This window comes from Urocampus carinirostris, chromosome 6 (assembly GCF_059441175.1).
Source record: "Urocampus carinirostris isolate Australia breed hairy pipefish chromosome 6, RoL_Ucar_1.0, whole genome shotgun sequence".
Taxonomy (NCBI): domain Eukaryota; kingdom Metazoa; phylum Chordata; class Actinopteri; order Syngnathiformes; family Syngnathidae; genus Urocampus; species Urocampus carinirostris.
Genome location: NC_142354.1, coordinates 24,834,944 through 24,851,499, shown reverse-complemented (window position 1 = coordinate 24,851,499; position 16,556 = coordinate 24,834,944). Strand labels below are relative to the sequence as shown.

Sequence of the window (16,556 nt, the reverse complement as noted above, 5' to 3'; positions counted from 1 at the left end):
CAATCTTCTGCTCTGGAAGATCTACTTCCGCATTCGGAACACGTTCCGATTCTCTGAGCGGCTTGCTTCCCGCGTCCACCGAGCACCGGATCGCGGGCGCTGCCTTTCCTCTTTGTCTCAATAAACTTGTGGTTAACGTTACGCATCTTGGTCCTAATTCTGTTCTGTTCGTAACAGCTTGTTCGCTAAATAGCTTTTAATATAGAAGCCCAAGAGTGACAAATCATTAAGAACAGGATTTAACCATTAAGAAAGGTTTTTTTTTTCAGGAAGTCATTCTTCCATAAACCAGTATTCTGAAAAAAGAATTTTTAGTAAAAAGATACATATTTCATATCAATAACACCTTCTTTTAAAAAAATAAATAGCCATATTACAAAGTGCCTGTTAATTAGCGAAACATTTTTGGTTTTAAAAGGTCTTTCTTAATTATTGACTTTTGGCAAACTTGGCCTTCCGTATTAAAAACCCTTTAGCTAGCGTTCAATGGAAAAAGTCAACTGTCACTTCCAAAGGGAAATCCAGAACTGAGCATGTTTTGTGGTTCCTATTTTTAAAAAAGGTGGAATTTATTTTCAAAACCAAGCATTCGTTCTACATATACTTGAGTTTGCTGCAGGGAGGGGAAAAATCTTGACTCGAATAGCTTTCCATTATTTTTTTTATTTATTTTTTATTTATTTATTTTCTTTCGTTTGTTTGCTAAGTCCTTAGAATAAGGTTAAAAAGCAAAAGTATTTAACAAAAATAAAAAAGAAATATCTTGATTATGGACTAAGAACAAAAACAATGCATACAAAGCTACAAAAGCACATAAACGGTCAGTGTATAACACAAGACAATAAAATCACAAGTTGAGAATTGACAAATATCATTTATTGTTTAATTCTATTCAGGGTGTGTACATTTATACAATCGCATTCAATTCCATTTTTCCCTCTCGGTTTTCTTTCCAATTTAAAAAAGGTTTGATAGGTAAAAGTGGAAAAGGATTTTATAGTCAATGTATCTTTTAATGACGTCACACCAAAAGGGGTATTTAAACAAGGTTGCATTGACATATAATTTCATAAGAAAATAATTGAACTTTATTCATGTATCGACAGCCACACACATATAAGACTATAAAAACAGACATTTTTTTTTCTTTGTACACTCGTATTTGATGATTTAATCACCAGTCGGTATTAAATAAAAATGCAACCATGCGTTGGGCTATATTAGCCTACCTTGTACAAGACATAACATGTAATAACAGTAATTAAATAGTCAAAATGCGACTTTTTTTTTTCTTTTGGACATGCTAGCTTGGTTTAAACAATACACAAGACGGTTAAGCCTTGAGATATGAGTGCCTGTACATTCTAAAGTTTTTCAAGATATAATTGTTAAAGTTTTAGATTTGGGGGCCAGTTGTTTGGGAAGTTGTTATAGCACAATTTAATCAGTATATAGATCAAACGCTGATATTTAGTGTACGTAATTCCCGTTTTTACAACTTGATAGTTGTCTATTTATTTGGTCCGACAGTTTAAATTTGTAATGTTTTGGTAATTGGTTTTGCACAATAGAATCAGTATTTAGGTTCAACGTTATTTTGGGTGTAATTCCAGGGTTTACCACAAGTTGGTGGCATACTTTTGAGTTTGATAGTGCTACAACTAAATGGCTGTGGATTTATTTGATCTGAGAGTTCAAATTTGAAACGTTTTCGAAGTTGTTTTTGTACAGTAGAATCTGTATTTCGGTCGAACAGTCATTCATTTTGAGTGTAATTCCATGGTTTACCACAAGTTGGCGGCATACTTTTGAGTTTGATAGTGCGACAACTAAATGGCTGTGGATTTATTTGATCTGAGAGTTCAAATTTGAAACGTTTTCGAAGTTGTTTTTGCACAGTAGAATCTGTATTTTGGTTTAACAGTCATTCGAGTGTAATTCCAGGGTTTAGCATCAGGTGGCGGAATACTTTTTAGTTTGATCGTGCACTTTTGAAAGGAAAGAACAAAACAGGAAGTATGAGACTTTTCCAGCACAGCCAAGTTTCTGTTGGCAATTCTTTTAAAAGGACAGTGTATGTAATTTTGTGCCACCCAGTGAAAAACAACAAAAGTTACTTCTTTAAAAAAACACTACTGTAGTAATTTGAATAATAAGCAAACATGGTACCCCCGGAAACCAAACACCTTGTGCGGTTCGGTTTAGTTTGCGTCTCCGTAGTTTGAATTCCTCTTTGTGCTTTGTAGCTCACTTTTTCGGTTGCACTACACAAGACAGTGACATCTAGTGGTCAAATATTACACAGTGTCCCTTTAATACAGTTTTATTTAGTTTATTTTTTAGTATACATTTTGTTGTGTATTTTGTCATGTGTTTTAATCGTGTATTTTGTCTTTTATTGTGTTTTTTTTCAATATTCATTTTGTCAATTATTTTGTCATTTATATATTTTGGTATTTATTTTGTCTTTTATTTGATAGTATTATTTTCTTGTGTATTTTCTCACAACAAAATGTTATTCGAATGAGGGGGCGGGTCGAACTGGCTGAGCTCTTCCCCTATAGGCGGCTTGTTCATCACTGATCAACCAATGGGTGAAAAGCTCAGGATACTGGGCTCCTCCATATTTAGATAACATTTGTTTTTGAAAAAAATACTCAACAAAATAAAAGACAAAATAATTACCATAATATAAAAATGACTTAATACACGAACAAATAAAAGACAGAACACATGACAAAATACAAAACAAAATAAGTACAGAACTAAATAAATGACAAAAAGAATACTTAAATAAATAGAGCTCATTTTGTCATGTATTTAGGTATTCTGTGATTTTTTTTACGTGTTCATTTATTTATATGGCATATATTTGTATGTATTCATACTTTTATTTCTACATATGGCAGGATCGGGCCTCCAAATTTTTGACCCAGGTGTCTTTACAATGAACAGAGTTGCTATCTGTTGCTTCTTCCACGGTCCAGGTGTCTGCAAAATGTTCCCTTCCTCAAGCGATGCCATGACAGAGGAATGGAACAGGACTGTTTACAGAAACCGTTTTGCTTTTCTGGCACCTCACGTTGGCACACTCGCCGTCTCGGTGTGTTTTCCCAACATCTGGAACCCGCTTCCACACGCGCTGTATTTAAAATATCACGTGTCGCTGACGAATGATATTTTTCCAGTCTGGAAAGACCCCGAAGGATTAGCATCAGCGCCGCGTTCCTTCAATTGTCATTGTTGACGTTTCTGAAGCTGGTGTAGAAAGCGCTAACCAGCGTGGCTTGGTCGTTGCTGGAGTCTTTGGCGAAGGAACGGCGCTGACACGACGGCATCAGGAGCCGACGAGGAAGCGGGCCGCTGAAAATGAGGTAGATGAGTGGGTTGACGCAACTGTTGAGACTGGCGAGAAGCATCAGGATGGTGAAGGTGGCGGCTGCAGGGGGAAAGCAACACAATATTAGGAAGTGTCAAAAGAAGTTGGCGCTGGGCAGTGCTTAGGTTTTCGTTTTATGCCTTCAGGGGTGGTGGACTTTTTGCTGTTGCTCTAGCACACAAAGGTCACTAACACACTGGCGCAATACAAAGGAATTCCTGGACACATTTATGTTTCTCAGTAACGAGTACTTTAATGATAGATAGATAAATAGATAGATAGATAGATAGATAGATAGATAGATAGATAGATAGATAGATAGATAGATAGATAGATAGATAGATAGATAGATAGATAGATAGATAGATAGATAGATAGATAGATAGATAGATAGATAGATAGATAGATAGATAGATAGATAGATAGATAGATAAATACTTTATTCATCCCCGAAGGAAAATTCACATTTCCAGCAGCATCCCTGCGCTGAGAACAAGCAATAATAAAGCAAAAGGAATACAATATACAAATACCCAAAGTGACGTGCTAATACCCACTGTAGCGTGTTGTATAGAGTATTTAAATAGTGCTACATAAAATACACACTGCAATAAAATAAGATAATATGCAATGTAGGGGGTGTGGTTTAATGTGGGCCTTTACTCTGCCGGGTGGAGTTAAAGAGCCTCATGGCATGAGGAAGAAAAGATCTCTTCAGTCTGTCTGTGGTACAAGACAGTGACAGAAGTCTGTCGCTGAAGCTGCTCTTCTGTCTGGATATAACGCTGTGTAGTGGATGTGATGAATTGTCCATGATTGACCGCAGCTTTTTCGATGCCCGTCTCTCAGCTACTGTTGTCAGGCTGTCGAGCTCTGTGCCCTCAACAGAGCTCGCTTTCCTTGCCAGTTTATTGAGACGAGAGGCATCGTTCTTCATGACTCTGCCTCCCCCAACACGCTGCTGCATAGAAGAGGGCGCTTGAGGACTGTCTCATATAATATTTTCAGGAGCTTTTTGCAGATGTTGAAGGAGGCCAGCCTTCTGAGGAAGTAAAGTCGGCTTTGACCTTTCCTACATAGAGCTTCTGTGTTGGCAGTCCAGTCCAGTTTGTTGTTCAGCTGCACACCTAGGTATTTGTCATTAATGTGTCATTAATAAAAAAAATTGTCACACCCGGGAGAAGTAGTGGGACCAAATGTGTAACGTTTCACCCAATGCTTTATTAAAGGATCGGGGAAGTCTGGTGCTCGCTGGGCAGAAGGAGCAGGAAGCCCTCGTGGCCGGTGACAGGTGGCAAGTCTGGTGCTGAGACAGGAAAACTAAGCGTGGTCGTGGATCGGACAAGTCGGGTAGCTAGGACAGGCGAACGAAGCATGATAGGGAGAATGAAGCGTAGTCGGGGATCGGAAGTAAGTCAGGTAGAGATTATCGGGAAGCCAGGGACAGGGGATTGATACAGGAAACAGGGCACGGTATCAGATAAGATACAGGAACAGGTCGGAATCAAAACGGGGGCCAGAGTCTAAAAGTGCTTGCCTTGCATGTGCTGAGGTTCGCTGACGGGCTGACCAGGAGTGAACCAGAATGACGTCCTTAAATAGGGAGAGGGCTAGTTAAGGAACGAGTGGCAGCTGGGGCTGAAAAAGTGAGCGCAGGTGAGGGCAATAAGCGGGAAAGTGACAGAATTGTGACAATTTTAAAACTTCTGTCATTACTACTAGGCGAGTTATTACATTACTCCACTATTTCATATATGGAGATCTCTAGTAATAGTATCCTCTGTCTGTGCCCTTCCTTTCACAATAATTCAGTTTACTGTGTCAGGACCAGGACAGGAAACAGGAAGCAGAACCCACTCGCGTAACGTTACTCACAGTTTATTGGGGAGAAGAGGAATGAGCGCACACTCGATCCGGGGAACGTTGGTCGCGGAAGTAGATTGATCGAAACGAGGAAGTGGTCAAAATTAAACAGATCGGGGCGAGAACAAAAGAGGAGCAAAACAGAGGCAAAAACAGAGATTTACTGGGCTTGGCAAAACAAGAGCAAAAACACTGGCAAAACGGGGATTCACAGGGCTTGACGCATCACAACATAGTCTAGCAGGAGTTTCGCAGACGCTCCGACCCCAGGCGACTCACAAGACAGCGTTTAAGTAGTCAGGGAGCAATCTGTCAACGCGTTTCAGCTGGTGTCCATGGGCGGGACCAATTGGGCACCATGGCAACGTGACATACTGAACCCATTTTAATCCTATTACTAAAAATTACAACCTAATAACAAAATAGTAAAATAGAAAAAACATGATAAGTTATTTTAGAAATTGGCTCTGGACAGTGCTCATATTTTCCTTTTTTGCCTTCAGGTGAGGCCAGATTTTTTGCTGCTGCTCTTGCACAGGGGTCGCTAACGTGATACAAAGAAAGGCATTCATGGAACGCAATTACGTTTCTCAGTAACAAGTACTTGTAAAGAGTTATTAATACATTTTCGTAACTACTCTTATTACTACTCAGTGGCAGTCTTAGGCACGGGCAGCACTGTTACAACTAGGTGAGTTACTACGTTACTCCATTATTTTATAAATGCAGATCTTCTGTAAAAGTGTCCTCTGAATGTTCATTTACCAAGGCAGATGTTTAAGTGGTCGCCTGAATTTGTTCTAATCCTACTTTTAAAACATATAACCTAATAACCTAATAATAACTGAGTAATAACATGAGGAATTGTTTTGGAAATATGTAATTACAATGATAATGCTTCGCGCTAATCAGAAAAGTTGGAGACCCCTGCTTTAGCGCCCTCATGTTTTCACTATTACCCCCTGCCAAGAGACAAGAGAAATGCGTGCCCCACTTAGCACAGTAATATGTCACATACTGCTTATTTGAATAAAAGTATTATTCGATTAGTAATTCTCCATCGTGAAAAGAAATCTTTGACTTGTTGTCAGCTTGATAATATTATCAGTAATTCTATTGTTTGCGGCTTAAATATGGCCTAAATCAGAATTATTGGTCTCACTATTGCCCCCTGCCACGAGGCATGAGAATTAAATGCCTCATTTTGCATCAGTAGATGCTCAACACAGTAATATATTATATACTGTTCCTTTTGAAAAAAAAAAGCATCTGTAAGTAAATAATCCATCATTCTGAAAAAAAAAAGGTTCTTGCAAAGATAAAAAACACTGAATCTCTTGACTTGTGTTGTGTAGTACTATCTTTAATTATATTGTTTGGGGCAATTTTTGTTAATTTTACACAGAAACGGATTGGTACTAGACCCACAAAAAACACACATTACAAAATGTGTTTCTACATTATATAATGAATATGTTACATGATACTATTCACATAATTACAATAAAAAATGATATTTGTAATGATAATTTTCATATTTTATATAATAATTATCATAGGTTTAGGTAAAACTTTCACATTTGTACACGACGTCCCACTTTTTTACACGTAATTTTTTTTCCACATGCATATTTAACATAATTTTTTTTTACCTAAGTCTCAAATTTTAAATTATTATTTTCATGAGTACAATACCATGTATCGGTACTCGCGATGGTTTCCCCGGATGGCCATTTACCGATCAGGAAAATCAAATTAAACTGTTTACAAAAAAACTCAATATTGAGGGAAAATATTACTCCTGGATTTAGAGGTATTTCTTTAAAGGGACAGTGCGAGATAGTTGACCACTGGATATTGCTGTATGGTGTAGTGCGACTGAAAAGGAGTGCCGAAAAGGAGAAGGAAGGAATACAAACAATGGAGACTCCAACCAACCAAAACCAAACTTTCCAACCACTTTTGCACCCCATTTTTTTTGTTTTTTTTCGGGTACCTGTAGCAACAAGATGGTGGCCGATTATTCAGGCTAATGCGATGTAAAATAAATTCTAATTTCTCAACCTACAAGTCTTTTTAATAAATGCATGTTTTTTATGATTGCACATGTATTTTTGCTGAAAAGAACAATGTGTTATATTGGTCCCTCCTAGCAGTACAAAAACTTTTCATTAAAAAAAGAAATGTTGATTTGAATACCAGGCAAAACACATAAACTATCAAACAAATGTTCATTTTTATTTAATTAATTTTCAAATGCTGCGGCTGGCTGGCAACCAGTTCAGGGTGTCCCCTGCCCACTGCCCCAAGATAGCTGGGTTGGGCTCCAGTGCCCCCGCGACCCTACTGAGGATAAGCGGTGCAGATAATGGATGGATTGAACTTTCAAATAGATTTCTTTTTTAATCAATGAATTGGGTTCCATTACCACTAGGGGGTGCTAAATAATAAACAATGTCTATTTAAAACCTACTTATTTAAAAGTATTTACTGATCTCTCTTGTATTCCTGATGTCGCAGCTATACTTAATGTGGATGGAGCTGCACTTACTTTCTTTGGGCGCATTGGGGTCCCAAGCGGACCACAGCTGTACCGTGAAGAAAGGAGACCAGCACAGCACGTAGGCAAGCACAATGACCACGGTCATCTTGAGGGTCTTCACCCTGGCTTTGGACATCCCAGCCGCGCCACTGGCCCTGGGGGGCAGCGGACCCGCCAGTCCGCGGCGAGCCCTCCGGCGCAAGTTCCGTTGGATGGCCCTGCAGATGCGCACTTGGCAGAAAACGAGCGTGACGACAGGAAGCACAAATATAACCGCTGTGGTCCACGTCACGTAAGTCCTGAGCCCCCACGGCTGCACAAACTTGGCCCAGCAGTCGAAAACCCCCGGGGCCACCTCCTCCCTGGAGAAGATGAACACCTGGGGCAAACTCCCCACGAGGGACACCCCCCACACGGCGCACACGGCCGCGTTCATGCGCCCGTGCGCCCGCTGGAATTTTACCATGGGGTTGCACACCGCCTGGTAACGATCCACCGTCATGGCCACTATCATATACGTGGAGGAGAACATCCCCAGAACTTGGAAATACTTAACCAAGCGACACACTAGATCAGGGCCGATGAACCTGTCTGTGATGTCCCACATGAGCTGCGGGCAAACCTGGAAAAAAGTCACCACCAGGTCGGCGAGTGCCAGGTGGAAAACAAAGACGCGCATTCGACTGCTGTGCTTGCGCTGCCGCCATAGGACCAGCAGCAAGGCGCCGTTCAGGATAGCGGCGCTGGAGAAGATGGTGGCCAGGAGAGTGATCTCCACCCTGGCCAGGGTCTCGTCTCGAGGATCCGACGGATCGCTGCGGTTGATTGAAGACATGTCTGCACAACCTTGGAGTAGTGGAATGAAACTTGAGCGCGAATGAAACCAAAGTGGGTTCGATTTGCGCTTTTGGATGCACGAGTGGAAATGTGTTGCTGCTTTCGCATCACTTGCAATGGAGTCCGACCTGCGGGTGAGTGAGCGCTTGCTTGAATCGAGCGCGTATCCGCGTGAGTGCTGCTGGTTTATGTGATGCTGCCACGTGGGCGGAGCTTTAATTCGTATTTTTGGGGGCCACAGAAGTATTGGTATCTCAGATACCTGTCAACCTCCACGGCTCCATGCCCTTACAAACTGTCGTATTTTCCCTTACAAAATACAAACTAATATTACACCATATTTTTTTCCAAACGTGTTTATTTATGTAGTTTAACATGTTATAATGTACATGTGTTTCGTTATCTCATATATATTGTTAATTAACATTTTGTTGTGAGATACTGAGTTGCTCGACATGAATGAGGTTTATTATAAAAAAGGTTCAAAAATGAAGTCGCTTGGATGTTCACTGTAGAAGGAAAAAATACATGCAAATATATTTAAGTAGAATATTACATTTTCTTATTCAAATTATGAATTCATTTTCTGCATTAAATTATTGTTGGTAATATACTGATTAAAGGGATAACCACAAACCTGTCTTTTTTCATTTTCTCCTTTAATACTTCTTTTTTTTCTTCACTTCTTTTTACAACATAATAATTCGTAATATAATGCATTGGAGCAAGTGAACCGTTTGAGAGCCGGCTCTATTTAATGAGTTGAGCCAAAAAAGACGGTTCTCTAAAAAGAGACGGACTTCCTTTCACTACACAACTACCACGGGATGATGCATGATGGGAAATCCCCAGGCGGCAGACGCATGCGCACAGTAGCATCAAGCCGCTCGCTTCGTTTGCAACGAAAAAAACGATACCGAGATAGAGGCTACCGCGGCAAACTCGTTTGACTCGATTGATTTGCCGTTTCGTGATAGTCAGTGTATATGGTATAGAGGTAAGATTTATGGCCCGAGCCCGAACCCGAACCCGAACCCGAGGCAATTTCGGGCCGGGTCGGGCCCTGAAATGTCAGTCATACGGTCGGGTCGGGTCGGGTTCGGTCCTGCTTTTTTTTTTTTTTTTTTTTTTTTTTTTTTTTTTTTTTTTTTTTAATTAATTTATAATGTGTTAAATGTTCATTAAAAATATATACTTAAACTATGTATGGATACTAGACCAAGGAATACTTGTTATAAAATAAATAATTTGGATAAAACGGAGAAGGAGCTGTAATCGCTATTTTTCCGACTCCTATGGAAATTCCTCCCCCCCTCCGATTTTAAATGAAAAAAACAACAATTTGTTTACACCGCGGGATCCAATGCAACCAGGGTTTCATTCACAATAAAAAAGACATTACGTACGGATATTATAGTAAATCAAATGAATATTATTTGTGTACAATTAGTTGTGGTTGCGGAAATCATAGCGTACAGTGACGTTGGTGACTTTTCCATCCGCGTTAAAAAAATGCATTTTGTAAAATACGATCGCGCTTTATTGTTTAAATAAACGCGATCTCCCAATGATTATAATTAGCTCGCTTTATTTTGTTTTAAAGCGTATTATATAGAATACGATCGCTTTTGTCGGAAGCGTACATTGACGTTGGTGACATTTTCATCCGCGTTAAAAAACGCAATTTGCAGAATAAAATCACGCTTTATTGTTTAAATAAACGCGTTATATAGACTAGGATCTCCCAATTATTATAATTAGCTCGCTTTATTGTTTTAATAAGCGTTTTATATAGAATACGATCAGGGGGGGGGGGGGGGGGGGATTTGCATAGGAGTCGGCACAACACGTCAACATCCCCTCTCAATGAAAGTGCTGCGCTAAAATCTTAAAGGCGTACTACTACTGCTGCTGTGGATTATGGCCCAATGATCAAGTCGTCAAAATGACGGACGCCTTTAAATGTTTTCGCTACCTCAAAAAAAAAACCGTCAATGACAGATTGCAGTGCAGACACAGAAATATAAAAGATGTAAATGTTTATACAGTTTTATTTAACTTAGGCCTAGATGTTGTAACAAAAGGCAGAGTTTAATTTGTTATCATAAATCACCCCTCCTTATAAATAAAATATGTAATTTCGGGCCCCCTCGGGCCGGGCCAGCAAATCCAGTTAATTAGTCGGGCCGGGTCCGGGTCGGGTTTAATACCCCCCGGGCCTGCGTCGGGTTCGGGTGCTTTTTTTGGGCCCGATCTTACCTCTAATATGGTACCCATAATTGACAAATTTGCGTTTTTTTCCATACAGATTTTCTTATATTTCGTACACGACTTAAAATGCATGATAAACATACTTTGTGAATATGTTTGATTTTCGAGAAGGTTTGTTCAAACCTCACTTTGTGTTTGCTGTTAAAAACGTAATATTGGAATATAATATTGTGAATGTGCTTAATTGCTGTTGAGATTGTCATGATTGTTTTCTGTTTTTAGTGTCAATAAATTTGTTCAAACCAAAAATATGTTTGGCCTGGACGGATCTATTGACACTAACAAAGATGTTATATAATGAAATTGTGAATATGTTTGATTTTCGAGAAGGTTTGTTCAAACCTCACTTTGTGTTTGCTGTTAAAAACGTAATATTGAAATATAATATTGTGAATGTGCTTAATTGCTGTTGAGATCGTCATGATTGTTTTCTGTTTTTAGTGTCAATAAATTTGTTCAAACCAAAAAAAAAAAAAAAAACATACTTTCTACGGCAAAAATGTACATGTTGACAGGTATGCTAAAGACAGATTCGGTATTGCCCGAGAAAATAGAGGGTGCGATAACTTCAAAGACTTTATTGTCAAAAGGTTGGCATGAATCCGATACCAATATTATTTTTTAATTATTCACATGAAAAGAAGGAAGCTATAACTTGAGGGGATGTTGTCACGAAACGGACCGGGAAGCAGGAAGTTGGAACTCAATTGCGTAGACTATATGTCACTTTAATTGAGAAAGAAAAGTTGTCCATAACACAAACGGACCAAAAACCAAACAAAGCAGGCTCAAAGGCAGGCAAAATTACAATCTAGGCATTACTCAGGTCAAACAGGCATGAACAGGTTTTCATCAAGGTTAAGTAATGATCTGGCAACAGGCAGTCCCAAAAGGAGCGTTTAAGTACTCCAAAAGCACCCAGTCCAATGCGTCTCAGCCGGTGTCAAGGGGCGGGGCCAGCTGGGCGCCATGACAACCGTGCAGGACATGACAGATGTAGCAACTTTAAAATCCAACCGGTCGGAACTACCAGGAAAAGTATGTGTGTGTCTGTATGTGGAGTTAAACTTTGGAACAAATTACTGGATGAGCTCAAACAAAGTCCAAAGTATTCACCCGATCAAATCCAGATACAAAAAAACAATATTGGCAAAGTACAGAGAGGAAGAAAATGGCGTCTGAATGATATAGCAAAAGGTAGATGTAAGCAAATCAACATTGTTATTATGATTATGGTTATTATGTGAATATAATAATAAATATAATTATTATCACTTTCATTATCGTTATTATTGTCATTATTGGTGACTGAATGATATAAGGTAGTAATCACCTAATATCATTCATTATGATATTAGCATTATAGAGTTAATAGATGGTTAAAACTAAATTAATTTGGTAAGATAAAAACAGTGATGGAACTGCTGATACTGATGATAATAAAGAGACTGTATATCCACAAAGCCAATGTAAAATGTATATTCGAGAGGTGTTAGTTGTTTGTAAATACACAGAAGCGCTAACTGTGGGACACAATTATTAATGAAGTCAAATGGTTATGATTTAACAAGCATATGCTTCTTTCTACTCCCTAACAATTGTTTTTTTGTTTTGTCATGTTCAAAATAAAAATTTCATTTGTTCATTCATTTGTTCATTTATTCATTTTACAGACTGAGGCAACACTCAAAATTTGAGTATTCATCGATACCGATCTCTCTCTCTCTCTCTCTCTCTCTCTCTCTCTCTCTCTCTCTCTCTCTCTCTCTCTCTCTCTCTCTCTCTCTCTCTCTCTCTCTCTCTCTCTCTCTCTCTCTCTCTCAATAAATGCACGCTTGCTTTATTTATAAAAGTGTGACTGGCATCCTAAATACCGCTTTATTATGCGTTTCATACATTACACATAAAATGACCATATTGATTTAATCTTGTATTATTGCCTTAACTCATCTTCAGTTTATCTTGTATTTTTATCTTTTTGATATTCGTAATATTCTTTTATCTACACATGTATATATTTTCTTAGTTTTATTACGCTGGCAACTGTGTGGACAGCAAAGTAAGAATTCTATTGTGCAGGAAATCATGGTTGTTTATTGTGCATATGACAATAAACACTTTGAATTTGAATACTCTGTAGATAAGGACCGTATGTTGCCTGCGGTAGTTTTGAAAGTTTACTATTAAAGTGTTATTTAACACTTTATTTTAAAGAAACTGAACAGAATTTGCAACTTTTTATGTTGCTGCCGCCATCCCCTGGCTTAATTGTGTCATCATAATGCCTATGCATGTTGACAGACTCGAGGCCGATGGAAAAATCAAACAACATTTTGTTATTTTTCTAGTGCGTAATGTTTGAAAAGAACTTATCTTTCAAGCAAACGTAGAACAAATGATGAATTATGCATCATAGATTAACAAATGGACTTTATGGATGTGGTACGTGGATGTTATTGTATGAGCGTGAAGCCGTCTGATGTCAAAGAGGTATTCGAAGTCCACACCATGCTTGTGCTGCAAAGCATGGGGGAGCAGGTGGGTGACTGCTGAGAAGAGGAGATAGAAAAGTACTGGTGCCAAGACAAATGTTCCTTCTAAAATGCGCATGTGCGTAATTGCGCACTGCCCACACCTTCTCAGTGCACAAGCTTTCATGTGCATAAAAATCAGTTCGCTTTAAAAAAAAAACCATTATTATTGTATTATTTATTTAGCAGCAAGACATTCAAATATAGAGAGACAAGTGTGGTTTACTTTAATTATTGCCTGCACAGTTTGACTATATAGCTACGTGACCTTTCTTGCATTCATGACTAGTCATTGTTGCCACGACAGTTACATCTTTTTTAAGAGAAGCGGCTTTTTCGGCTCGGCTCACTTAAAAGAGACGGTTCTTTCGGCACCCAAACGGCTCTTTATATTGTTTTGGTTGATTTTGTCCATATGGTGGAGCAGTGGTTGGCGCGTGTGCACCACAGTTCTGAGGTCAGGAGATCGAACCTTCCTGTGTGGAGTTTGCATGTTCTCCTTGTGCTTGCGTGGGTTTCCTCTGGGCACTACGGTTTCCTCCCACATTCCCAAAAACATGCATGTCAGGTTAATTGGCTGGTCCAAATTGTCCCTACGTGTGACTGAGCGAGTGAGTTGTCTGTCTCTATGTGCCCTGCAACTGGCTGGTCCAAATTGTCCCTACGTGTGACTGAGCGAGTGAGTTGTCTGTCTCTATGTGCCCTGCAACTGGCTGGCAACTGGTTCAGGGTGTTCCCTGCCCACTGCCTGAAGATAGCTGGGATGGGCTCCAGCACCCCGTGACCCTACTGAGGATAAGTGGTGCAGATAGTAGATGGATCGATAGATACTATGTAACATCATGCACAAAATTACTTAAAAAGGGGACAAATAAAGCCAAGAGGGGCAATAAAATAAACAAAATAAAAGAGAGAGGAAAAAACGCAGAAAACAATAAGAAACAAGCAGGAAGAAGAAAAAGAAAAAAGCAGGAAAAAATAAGAAGCTAGGAAAAAAGTAAAAAGGAAGTAACAAATAGAAGAAAAAATGGAAAACGGAAGATAAAAGAAGACAAAAAGCAAAGAAAAAGAAGTAAAAAAAAATGGAAAAAATAAACAAAAGAAGAAAAATAATAAAAAAGAGCAAAAGATATAGAAGAATAAAATGGACACATTTTTGATCGCTCTTGTTTTACATTCAAATGTTAAGATTTTTTTTTTAATGTAACAGTCAATTTTTTTGCCATCAATGTACTTCCACTAACAAAGTGTCATTAAATACCGTTCTGTATCATGCAACCAACTAATTAAATCCCAAAATGTTAGTATCATATAACAGAAGATACCTTTTTTAAAATGGAAATCTCAACTGATGTGTGTGGGCCGCGCAAACTTTCCAATTTATTAAAATTTGAAAAACTAGTGTTGCCAGAAAGCCAGCAGAATGTAACCTGATTTGATCTCAGGTTTTGGACATGTTTGATAATGATTTGGCTGCCACATGCAGGATTGATGTCGCTCACCGTTGTTCCAGGCGATGCTCACGGACTTTGTGTGATTGCTCAGACCCGTGGAAGATTAGAGGGAACATTGGCCAACACACAGCCTTACTTCACCCCAATTTTCACGGTGAAGGGCTTGGACTGGAGTCACAACTCTGGCTTGCATACCATCATGGAGTTGCTTACGGATGGAGAGGGACTCGGGTGGCACACGGAGTTTGTGGAGTTGTTTCCAGATCATGCCACGAAAGTCACTTACTAACACACACATTTTGGGATTGATCAAGTACTTTAGATAAGGATAGATCGATTTAGGTACACACTGGCACATTTTCACATCCAAAATCAGAACGATAAGGTTGCCTCTTACAGGCTCAACAACAGTGCTTTAAAAATGTCTAGGCTATGTTTATATTCTGTCTTTTTGGTCCGTGGAGGATTTTAAATGAGCCGCCCACAAGTTTACTCACATATATTGAACTAGCTTTGGTCCCAGCTTCCGGCCATTGGTGTTCTCCTGAAATGCCGCTTCAAATTGGGTATTTCTATGTGACTGACATGAGCGTAACCTAAAGCATAGGTTTAAAATGTCACACAAAAGTCAAGTTAGTTGTGATAAGGCCGCATGATTTATGACATTTTCCGTCTTCGTCATTGATCTTTGCGTCAAGAGTTGTAGCCAAATCTTGTTTTGCACACGTTATATTTAAATCGTTCCATTTACATTTGAATCTCAGTCTGCATAATTTCATTGACATTGTGAATAGCATCTTATAACATTTATGTCCTCGGGAAAATGTTATGTCAACCTATCATAAAAAAATCGTAATCCTTAAATGGGAGATACAATAAAGCATAGATAAATACAAACTTATTTATGGCATCCTGAATGTCATGTTTACTGATGTGACTCAGCTGTGCCCGCTCATTTGGCGCCAACTGCCGCAGGTTCTGATTGGCTCCGTGTCACTATTTGAACCTGGTCCTGTCAATCCCCTGTTGTCAGTCTGTCTGTGAACCTGAGCGAATACTAGGCAAGCCTTTTTTTGACCCTGAGTCCCACCTGTCCCGATTTTGCTCCAGTCTGTCTCCGGCTCCGACCCGTTTTGATCCTGACCACGTCTGCTCTCCCGTCCCGACTTATGATCCGTTTTTGATCCGGACCACGTCTGCTCTCCTGTCCCGGCTATCGACCTGTTTTTCCGTCCTTGACACCGCCATCGCTCGCTACGGAAGATCCACGTCCATGTTCGGATCACAATCGGAGTATGAGAGCGACATGCTTCCCGCGCCCAGCGAACACCGGATCGTGGGCGCAGCCCTTCCTCTTTCTTTCAACAAAACTTGTGGTAAACTTCACGCAATTGGGTCCTGTTTCCGTTCTGGTCCTGACGCTGAATGCATTTATGAAATGAAGAAAAAAAGGACCGTTATGCAATTAAAAGAAAAGTCAAGTCATGTTTATTTGTACAGAACTGCCCGAAGATAGTTGTGATGGACTCCAGCACCCCCGTGACCCTACTGAGGATTAGCGTTGCAGATAATGAATGGATGGACGGACATGTTATAAACAAATTATTTTATTATTTAATTCATAAAAACTGGAAAACAAATGTCCTAACAATCAGACTTTGCAGATGCAAAATACTTTC

At 39.4% G+C, this 16,556-nt stretch overlaps 1 protein-coding gene across 1 annotated transcript; it reads right to left on the bottom strand.

Moving 5' to 3' along the window:
* Positions 1 to 854: 854 nt before the first annotated feature.
* On the bottom strand, positions 855 to 8,762 carry LOC148364341 (vasopressin V2 receptor-like). Its single transcript, XM_088338404.1, has 2 exons — positions 7,794 to 8,762; positions 855 to 3,439 (listed from the first exon to the last, which is right to left on the bottom strand). Exons 1-2 carry the CDS (start codon positions 8,617 to 8,619, stop codon positions 3,231 to 3,233), a joined length of 1,035 nt encoding a protein of 344 aa, XP_088194530.1. The 5' UTR covers positions 8,620 to 8,762; the 3' UTR covers positions 855 to 3,230.
* Between the last annotated feature and the right edge of the window lie 7,794 nt (positions 8,763 to 16,556).